Raw genomic sequence first — 10,161 nt, 5'->3', positions numbered from 1 at the left:
CCCTCCCTCCCTCCAACGGTGCGCCTCAACTTGAACGGGAGGGCTGGCTCAAGCATCGACACGGCTGAGGGGCAACGAGTAAGGGGTCCCGTGCAAGTGAATAGCTGGATGAAGGCATGGTTTCCCTATATTGCAGTGAAGTGGGTATTGACAGAGCTCAATGCTCAAGCTGGTATGATGATGAGCAATTGTGGATCATTTCAGCATGTCCACTATGGTGCACCCTATCCCCTCATCTGCCTTGGTGTCCAGTTGTCAGTCACGGCTTGTGTGTTCAGGATTTAAATCCGCTTATGTGTCACGATTGAACTATTCTCAAACATGGCTATACAGCTGCAAGCCAGCAGGCAAGTTGTCCATTACAAAACAATGACACTTTTGCTGTTGGTGATGTCAGCGGCTGGTCGTCTTTGTGTTGTGCAAGTCAGGCCTGATGACTCACGTTTTACGCCCGTGCACGCTGAGATTCATTAAGATGCAGTAATACATTGCAACTCGCACACACAGCCTTTGATACCGTCGCTTCTGCTGCTGCTGCTGCTGGTGGTGGTGGTGGTGGTGGTAGTGGCGGCTGCGGCACCTGCAGTGGCTGTCAAGTTCAGCTTGCTGCGGACGGCCAATTACTATCATTGCGCATATCGAATCCATTTGTGCATGCTCGCAGGAGCAGTCGGTCCACAATGTATAGGGATAGTGAAAGGCAATTTCCAGTTGATCAGCGTATTGGTGTGGTGTGCATGCCCAGGCAAATGGTGATTGCAGAAGGAAATGCTTGAGGGGCTGAGCCATGAACGACTTCAGTTGCCTGGTGCCACAACCAGCGTGTCAAGAAATCTGGCAGGGCAAGTGGATGTCCGAAATGTGTGATTATTTTGGCTCCCTACGTCGATAGCAGCCAGACCGATAGCAGGCTCCGAGTCATGAGTCATAAGGCAGGTTAGTGTGGTCAGGGGTGTCAGAGGCTCTTACACTGGGCAGTCAAATGTTGACATTGCTGGCGTGACAGCCACAATGACGTGATGCAAGGTCAGGGCGACCCGGGCACTTAAATCAGGGCAGTGACTTCTTCAACGCGCAGTCCAAGGCGGAGTCGCATTGTTGACAGTGAGAGGCTGATGCAAACACTCCTCCTGTGAGCATCATTCCCTGGGAGAGGGCAGCCTGCTGGCAACCAGTTTGCTCTTGTTGTCAGGCAAATTTTTCTTTTTGAGATTGCCTTGTCCCAGATACCACATAGGTTTCATCAGGACATCAATGCATAGCGGCCGGCCCCCTTGGACAGTCAACACGTACGATTATGCAAAGGAGCTTGTCTGGGTTGGCATGCGCGTCCTCCGTACGGTAACCCGGCGCTGCTTTGATCCATGCCAAAGAAACAAGCTCTAAATTTATTCAGCAGCCTCTGTGGCCCAAGTTGAAGCACTGGTTCAGAGAGCGCGGTCCTTTGTTGGTGTTGCCATGCCCATCAATTGTGCAGCAGCAAGCAAACAAATTATGCAGGAATTTGTTTGGTCCCACTCCATCCCTCGCCTGCATAACAAAGGGTGCCAGTCCTGGATTTACACACGTGTTGTATTTGCTGTGTTCAATCTGTTATGACAGCGAAGCTCCAAAGCTTGCGGGATCGGGTCAGTGGCTGTGTTTTTGCGCCTAAGGCCAGGCGGATGCGCAAATCAGTATGCCATGGGCGGCTGCAGAAATCCTTGGGTGGCGGCGCAGCAAGTCCAAGCACACCAACAACAGTAGTGAAGGCCTTGTATATGCGTAGGTAATCGATGCAACAGGCGCGAGGGCATGCCACATGTAAAAAGGACTGCTTGAGAAGCATCGGACATACAAAGCAACTGGGTAGGGGAAGCTTCGTGGTGCTTTCAAGTTTGGGGCACACCGCTGGTAGCGTGTGGTTCTGGTTGCCAACGGTCTACTAGTGAGAAGCAGCACTACCAAGCGTGAGAGTCTGGGGTGCGCTCAGGCGATGCGTCGGGTGGGTGTCGCCCATGCAGGCAAGGCGCACCGCCTGTGATGTGATAAAAAAACGGCCGGTACAGCCTACGGCGCAATGCTTGCGACCTCGATCTCAAGCTCGTGGGGCCCGGCGTCCCAGCGCATGCGGGTCAGCCCAAACCCACGGTGCCGCAGGGCCACCAGCGCGCCGCGGAGGTGTGTCTGCATGGGCATGTAAATGCGGTGCTCCCCGCCGCTGTTGTTCTTGGTCCAGCGCAGCTTGAACTGCGCCATGCTGTTGTTCGCAGGCTCTGCCTGCAGGGCTGACACAGCAGCGAGCGCGGCCTCGTCCCCTGACCTGGCCACCAGACGCACAGCCCGCAGGTACAGCGGCTCATTGTCCAAAGGCAGCAGTTCACGCGGCAGCAGCTCACGCATGACATGCGCCGGCACGTTGAGGGCGGCTGTGCCGTTCTTTCCAAACGAATCGGCGATGTTCCGCGGCTGCCCGCTGTTTTGCAAGATCGGGATCCACCCGTCGCCAGCCTGCTGCAGCAGAGACTCCTGCAGGAGCCATGCGTCCTGCCGGAGCGGTACAGTTGCTGAGCTGGCGAAGACCGCTACGACGGGCGCTCCCGCCGCCGCCGCTGCTGGTGCCGCTGCGGCTGCCGCCGCGACTGCCGCAGCCGCCGCGACCGCCTCAGCCGCCGCCGCAGCCTCCGCTGACGGCGGCGCACGCAGGGCGCTAGCCACGACGAGCTGCAGCTCCAGGCCACCCGAGGTGGCGATACCCCAGCCTGCCCCCGCGATTCCCAGCCCGCGGTCCCGGCATGCGGCAAGCGCCTTGCACAAGGGTCCATCTTTCTGGCCTAGGCTGACAAAGTGGAAGCCTTCGTGTTCCCCGCTTGAGCGAATCATGCTCGGAATGCAAATCGGGCGCCGCTCCAGTCCCTCAATCACAGCGGCGGCGCCGTGGTCGCCCTGCGCCGCGACGAGTCGAACTGCACCGAGCTGCAGATCTCCATCAATTGGCAGCTGCAGGGTTGGGAGCAGGTGCTGAAGGGTGTACTCTGACAGTGGGAGCCAAGTGAGGCCCCCAGCCCCGAGGTGGGCCACTGGCTCGACTGGGCAGTGCCACCAGTCGGGGGTCTGCGGGATGCGGGCCGGCTGCCCTGGCTGCTGGCTGCTGTTTCTGTACGGCTGGGCAATTGCTGCCACCTGTAGGGCGACCCGCGATGACGGTGTGCGCGAGGCACAACGTGACGTTGGCTTGGCTGCCGCTCGCCTCGTAGCTATGGACGTCGGCCGTGGTGGTGCAACGGCTGCAGACCGCATGATGAGGGTATTACCGTACATTCGTATATTTAAAGACTTCTGTGACAGGAAAGAGCGCCTTTTGCGCGGGACGGCTTGATGAATACGCGCTGCCTAGGTCGACCGAAGAATGCCACGAGCCTCTAGCGTTTGTTGTGCATGAAGGTGCTTTTGTGTAAAATATGTCGTCCTTCTGCTGCCCAAAGCACGTTTGAAGGTTCCTTGCCATCCATACAACTGCCGCCTCGACTGCCTCAGGCCAAACGACGAGCACTGTCACGGTCAATGTGATCGTGCGTTGTGGGATGGTGGTGATCTTCTGCAGGGTAGTATTCAGGAGGGCCCATGCAGAGAGGTTTGTTTGACTTATATGTTGACCGCATTTGGCGACCAGCCTCGTGTAATTGCTTGGTATGATAGGAGGCCCTTGGCACACAACATGGCGGGACCCTGCGCTGGCCCCTGCACAGCTTGCCCATCTTCCATACGAAATCTGACGCAGCACCGTGCCTGCCCCCTTTTTCCAAGTAATGCTGAGTTCAATCGCCCTACCTCCTGTGATTGCTGCTGCTGACTACTGAAACCCGGCTATCGACGTTGAAAGGCTGGCCACTTGCATGATAGCAATCCCCTTCAGCATATGTCATTGCGTCCACAGTGTGCCTGACGTCTGAAGGAAGAGCTGGCTCAAGCGCCGACACTGCAAACGGGCAGCAAGGGGCCCCGTTGCAAAATTGGTTTGCAAGATCAAGCGTCAAAATTCCTGAAGAATGTGGTACTGTGGGCATTGCTACAGCGCAATGCTCACACTGGCTTGATACACAGCAACGGGTTTGTCAAGCACGCATGTGGTCTCAGATGCACCCTCTCGCCTCACCCAACCCTGCGTACCCGTGTCAGTGCACGTACGAGAGCTACACCCGCTGATGCGTCAAGTTTCAACAGAATTCAAGCATAGCAATTGAGCTGCAAGCCAGCAGGTCAGGTGTTCAATCAGGCAACGAGAATTTTGTTCTTGGTGATGTCAGCTGCTGGTTGTGTTCTGTTGTGCAAGTAACGACTGATAGCAAGTGTCCCACACAATTGCACGCTGAAAATGATTGACATGCATTTATACATTGCAACTTGCAACCTTTTCTTGATACCTTCGCTGCTGCTGCTGCTGCTGCTGCTGCTGCTGCTGCTGCTGCTGCTGCTGCTGCTGCTGCTGCTGCTGCTGGAGGTGATTGCGGCTGCGGCTGTGGCTGCGGCTGCGGCTGCGGTGCCAGCTGCGGCTGTCAAGTCCAATTCAACGTGGACGGGCACTTACAATGATTGTCACATCAAATTCATTTGTGCAGGCTCACAGGAGCCGTCAGTCCACAAGATTCAGACACACATTGTGTAAGGCAAGTCCCACTTGAACAGCGCATCGGTGTTATGGGCATGCTTGTCCCAAGCACGAGTGGTGATTGCAGCAGGACATGCTTTCTATCGAGTTGCAAGCTGAGCGACTTCAGTGGCCTGGAGCCACAACGTGAGTGTTGCGTCAAGCATTCTGGCGTGGCAATTGGATGCCCAAAAGGTGTGATTAAGTTGGCTCTCCACCCCAATGGCGGCCAGACAGCCGGCTTGTCAGGCAGTGTGGTGTGGTGAGGGGTGCCAGGAGCACTGATGAAGGGCAGGCATGTGAATGTTGACGCCGCCGGTGTGACAGCCGCAATGACGTGATGCAAGGGCAGGGCAACCCGGGGCACTCACACCAGTGCAGTGGCTTCTTCAACTCGCAGGACAAGGCAGAGTCGCATCAACGATAGCGGGAGGTCCGAGAAAAAAACTCCTACTGCGATCAGTCGCTAGCTGGAAGGGGGCAGTCGGGCCACCGCCAGCTTGCTCGTGTTTTTCAGCACCCTTTTTCCACCCCCCACAACCTCCATCAGCCTGCCCTGTTTCAGCTGCCACACAGGGTCCATCAGGACATCAATGCGCAGGTCCTGGTCCCCGTTCAGACCCTCAATCCGAACTATTATGCACAGCACCTTGTCTTGTGGATGAGCGTGCGCGTCCTCCGCGACCTGGAGCTGCTTTGCACCAATGAAAAAGGGCTCCTCGGTCTGTGACCTTGGGCCACGAGAAGCGCGGCAGCCCTTCACGTCGATAAGGCATTTCCACCCCTTGCGGTCCGGGCCGCCCAGCACCCCCTCTCGATCCACAAACTCGAAGTCCCACGGGGCGTTGTGCTTGTCGCGCGACAGCCAGCAGCTGCTGTCAAAGCCGTCCACGTAGCTGCTGAAGAGCTCAAAAGCCAAAACCTCTGCCATTTTGCCACTGATGAGTTTGGGGGTTGTAGCTGGCGAAAAATATATCGTGCCACCACCGCCAGCGCCACCGCCGCCACTGCTGGCAGAGGCGCGGTCACCCACGTCCTCCAAGCCTGCCGTGCTCATGCTGCCGAGGTGGGCACCGCCGTCTGCCGCCGCCGCACCCACCGCTGCACTGCCTGGGACGATCGCCGGGAGCGCCCTGCGCCCCGCCTCCAGACACTGCTCAAACACCTCCTTGCTGATCCCCGCCGCCAGCTGCACCCCGTTGACCAGCCAACGAGGGGGCCCCCATACTCCATCGCCCACATAAACAGCAGTGGCACCCTGCAGCTGCCAGGACGTGGATTTATCTGCGAAAACAGCATGAGAGATGCAGCTTGCAGATGCACTGGGCCTGGCAGGTATGCTTGAGCTAGCATGCATCGGCTCGCACGCATACGAGGGGCAGCGAACCTCGCAGGTGTCTTCAGTATTCAGGGCTGTTGAGTCAGCAGCACGCCCGCTGTTGCTTGAACTGTCTCCTGCTGCAACCAAAACAAGATGTGCGTCCAGCACGCTTTGACCAGCACAAATCAATGCAGCCAATTGTTTGCACGTGCAGAACCAAGCACGTCCGCACCTGGCAGGCCGGCAGCACCAGTGCTGCTGATGACATCACCACCGTTCCTGGCCTTGCCACAACTTACGGCCGGCCGCGGCGCCTGTGCCACAGCCGCCGCCCCCTCCGCCGCAGCCCCCTCCGCCACCGCCCCCTCTGCTGTCGCTGCGAGAGCCGCTGCCGCTGTCGCTGCTGGGGGCGCGGTGCATCCACCTGGTGAGGGCATGCTCACCACCAACAGCTCCAGCACCGGCAGTTCACCATGTGGTGCATCTCCTACAAAGCGCGCGCCAATCAGCCCCAGTGTGCCTCCGCTGTCGCGCATCACCATCAGCGCCGCAGTAAGGTCACGTGCGTAGCGAGGCGCCACCGGCATCCTCCACTGCTCGCTGCTCCACTCAAACTTCACCTTGAGGTTCTCGGCGCTGGGCGGCTGCGGCAAGCTGCGGAGCACGAGCTCCGCTGCAGCGTCACCCTCAGCCGCCACAAGCCGTGCTGCTGCAGGGTTGAATGGTGGCGGTCGCTCATCTTGCGGCAGCTGCTGGCCCCTGCTGGCCAACAGGCCCTCCAGCATTTTGGTTGGGAGCTTCAGGAGGGGAGGATTGTTGTTCCGAGCAAATCCTGGTGGTATTTGCCGCGGCTCAACTCTGACTGGATCAAACGGAATCCAGTCAACCTTGTGCTGCTCCCGCTGCCCCTGCTGCTGCCACTGCTGCTGCCGCTGCTGCTGCCACTGCTGCTGCCACTGCTGCTGCTGCTGCTGCTGCTGCTGCTGCTGCTGCTGCTGCTGCTGCTGCTGCTGCTGCTGCTGCTGCCGCTGCCGCTGCTGCTGCCGCTGTCGCTCCTGCTGTTGCTGCTCCTGCTGCTGCCCTGACACCTGAACATAAGGCACCCCTAGCCGAGTCCCAGGAATCAAAAGGCCGGCCGCGTCAGCAACGTTGCCTGCCGTTGACAAACCTCGCCGGCTGACTGTTGAACAGTCCGCTGCAGCCGCGCTTGACGCTGCTAGCGCCAACGACGGGTGTGTGCTGCGCACCTCCACCTGCAGCTCGGGGCTGCCCCCGGCGCAGCTGACGCGGGCAACGTCGAGCCCGGCGCGCCGGCAGGCGTTAAGTGCCTGGGACAGGGCAGAATTGCCTGCGTCTATAATGTAATAGCTGTCGCTGCGCGGCTCGTACTGCAGGGAACAGCCGTTGCTGACAGGCGGGCGCTCGGCCTGGAGCTCCAGGCCGGCCAGCACTCCGGCCGCATAGCCGTCTCCGCTCACGGCGACAAGGCGCGTCGATCCAAGGGGCAGCTTGCCAACAGGTTGAGCCAACATCGGGCACAGGCCCCCCCAGGTGGCCGAAGGCAGCTCGAGCAGGATGACGTCAGCGCCTCCACCAAGGTGTGCTGGGATCGGCCACGTGCCGCCGCCATCTGGGGACAGGGGCACGAAGACTGACTGCTGTGGCTGCTGATTGTTATTTGCTGGATCATAGCAGCCGGCTGCCACCTGACGGAGCGGGCGTCGAGGCGATGGCGACGGCGATGTGAAAGCCCACCTCGTCGCACACGCCAACTGGGCCCGGGCCGTGCCCCGCAGCGCAGCCCTCGTCGCTGGACGATGGTTTAGGACTGTCGCAGGGCGCAGACTGAGGCTGTTCCTGTGCATAATGAGCAGTTTTATGCGTGCTGGTGTGCCTTTCACGTGCACACGAGCTCGATTCCGGCTGCCTACGAATCGGCGAGCTTACTGCCTCGAATACGTGACAGCTTCAAAGAAAGAAGAGCTCCATCATTTTGAATATCCTCGTCAAGGCGCGTGGCGTGGAGAGGCTTATGGCAACCCCCATGTCGGCGCTGCGGGTGTTGAACTTGCCTCGGGGGTCGAACAAGGAGTGACTGGTCAGGCGCAAACGTCTGTGATACCCCAGTTCTTTCTAGCCATTAAAAGATCCACTGCCACTCATTGCGCGACCAGCTGCTGTTCTTTGCCAGAAGTGTCCAAATGGACCGCTGCGCTCCCACCTTGGCAGGCGTAATCCCAGGCTCAGATGTGGTTGCAGCCAGCATGACCAGAGCTCAGGCCACCCCGCAAAGGGCACCTGTCTGGAAATCTGCCACCCACGGACTCTTGCATTTCACTGCAATTGGTTACTGTCATCTGCTGCTGCTGAGTCATGGCTTTCGCGCCAGGGTGCTGCCTCCTCAGGCTGCTGGTGATCAACCTGCTGACTGGGGCCCTTGGACCCAGCCAGCTCAGCAGACCCCACCGCCAGTGGTCAGCAAGGGCACCACCTCCAGTGTTACTTTTTGTTACCACTCCAACTATGCTCAGCAAGCCGCCTCGCTCGCTCATACTCACAAGAACGCAGGTGCGAAATCACCGTTTGAGGTGCACGGTTGCCAGGCGCTGGCATCGCAAGCGGGGGCTCACGCAGCATGCCGTTGTTTTGCTGCCCCTCGTCTGAGGGCGCTCAACTGCATCAGCAAATCGAACATCAAAGATGTGCATCTATGTTTCATGTCGTGTCTGCAGCTGCACGCGGCCTACGAAACACCAAAAGGTCCCAGCCGTGTTGCACAACAGCAGAGCGCTCGCAGCTATCAGAGGGCCGTCAGCGCCGTCTGCTCCCCTGCAGCATGCTGATATGTTATGCTGCTGAGGTGGCGCCCCCTCGAAAAACACATGCAGTGCGTGAAGATGGTGATGCCGGCCGCTGCAGGTGCCGGCCGCCCATGCCTCAGGGGGTGTGGTGTGATGTGGTGCAGGGGGTGCGGTGGAGTGTGCCCCCGGGAGCGTTGCGGTGCCAGACTCAAAAAGCGCACGTGTGAGGTGTGGTTTTCGTTTCTCTGCGTCATCAGATACATCAGGCACACCAAACATCGCACCCATGGATACGGCCTGCTCATCGCAACCAGCAGGGAGGGAGGAAGTGAGGTGCGGCTCGACAGCGGCCAAGAGTTGTGCCGCACACGCAACCGTCAAGAGGCTCTCACAGATTGGATCAACAGATTTTATGGGATGTGCGGGAGGGGCGCCCCTCGACCTCGGGCCCGTGTCCAGAGCGGCGAGCGTCCGCAAGGCGCAAAAACCGCCGCGTGACTCAACGCGCTGCGCTTGTCGGTCAAAACTGTGTGCGGCCGGGCCTGGGCCCAGCCTCGCGCGAGACATGCACGGGGCTGCAGCCGCGCGCTGCCCAGCGGCCCCTGCAGAAGCGCAGGCCGCCGCGCCTCTGCCCGTCAAGCCAGGCAGCCCAGGCACGCGTTGACAACGGCTCCAGAGGTGCACAGTCGGCCTGCCCAGGGTTTGCGCCGGGTCCTTGTAAGGGGCTGGGGCCCCATGGCTGGCTGCACGAAGGCTGCTGAACTGCAAGCGCCGAAGCTCCCCACCCGCGAAGCGTCGCGGCGCCTCGCCCGGGTCAACCGGGGCGCGTCAGTTGAAGGGGTCGAGGCGCGGGTCGTGCTCCGTGGCCATGGTCTTGCCCGTGCAGAGGCAGCCGGTGCACATAACCTTGGATGTGCCCGCGCAGAACGCGCAGGGCCCGAGGGTGGCGGGGTCCACGCCGCTGCCGACGCAGTGGCCGCAGGGCAGGTAGCCGCTGCCCTGGCAGTAGTGGCACCTGCGGTATAAAGCGGCGAGGGAGCGCGGGGGCGGCGATGCGGGGTGGGAATAGATGCGGGCCTGGACCATGCTGTGCGGCTCAGGGCCCCAAACGCAACACCACAACCGCCCTTCCGTGCACTGAGAGCGAATTTGACAGCACCTGCTTGGCGTAGTGCTACGCCAAGGCCGGCCACTTGGTTCCTCCCCTGCCATCATCCCAGTCAGTCCCAATGTCCTTGCAATCTGCTCCACACACACGGGATGACAGCCTAGTGCTCACACCCTCACAGACACGCACTCCCAACCCCTCTGGCCCCAGCTGTCGTGCTGCTGCAGCTCCACGTTCCCCCCCCCCCCCCTCCATCCCTGCGCCCCCCCCTGTTGTGCTGCCGCCGCTCACCGTTCCCCCACCC

At 60.1% G+C, this 10,161-nt stretch overlaps 3 protein-coding genes across 3 annotated transcripts; 1 reads left to right on the top strand and 2 right to left on the bottom strand.

The window, feature by feature from the left end:
* Nucleotides 1-2,049: 2,049 nt before the first annotated feature.
* MNEG_10094 (hypothetical protein) lies at nt 2,050-2,862 on the bottom strand (the record flags this gene model as incomplete). Its single annotated transcript, XM_014041436.1, has 1 exon — nt 2,050-2,862. The coding sequence occupies one exon, from the start codon at nt 2,860-2,862 to the stop codon at nt 2,050-2,052; it is 813 nt and encodes a 270-aa protein (XP_013896890.1).
* Nucleotides 2,863-5,093: 2,231 nt separating this feature from the next.
* MNEG_10093 (hypothetical protein) lies at nt 5,094-5,558 on the bottom strand (the record flags this gene model as incomplete). The annotated part of the gene is made up of 1 exon (XM_014041435.1): nt 5,094-5,558. One exon carries the CDS (start codon nt 5,556-5,558, stop codon nt 5,094-5,096), a length of 465 nt encoding a protein of 154 aa, XP_013896889.1.
* A 373-nt stretch (nt 5,559-5,931) lies between these two features.
* MNEG_10092 (hypothetical protein) lies at nt 5,932-7,033 on the top strand (the record flags this gene model as incomplete). The annotated part of the gene is made up of 2 exons (XM_014041434.1): nt 5,932-5,962; nt 6,831-7,033. 2 exons carry the CDS (start codon nt 5,932-5,934, stop codon nt 7,031-7,033), a joined length of 234 nt encoding a protein of 77 aa, XP_013896888.1.
* Nucleotides 7,034-10,161: the final 3,128 nt, after the last annotated feature.

The sequence above is a fragment of the Monoraphidium neglectum genome (genome assembly GCF_000611645.1).
Source record: "Monoraphidium neglectum strain SAG 48.87 unplaced genomic scaffold scaffold02176, whole genome shotgun sequence".
Classification (NCBI taxonomy): Eukaryota; Viridiplantae; Chlorophyta; class Chlorophyceae; order Sphaeropleales; family Selenastraceae; genus Monoraphidium; species Monoraphidium neglectum.
Note: the sequence above shows the minus strand (reverse complement) of the source record. Positions and strands in the feature narration are given on the sequence as shown.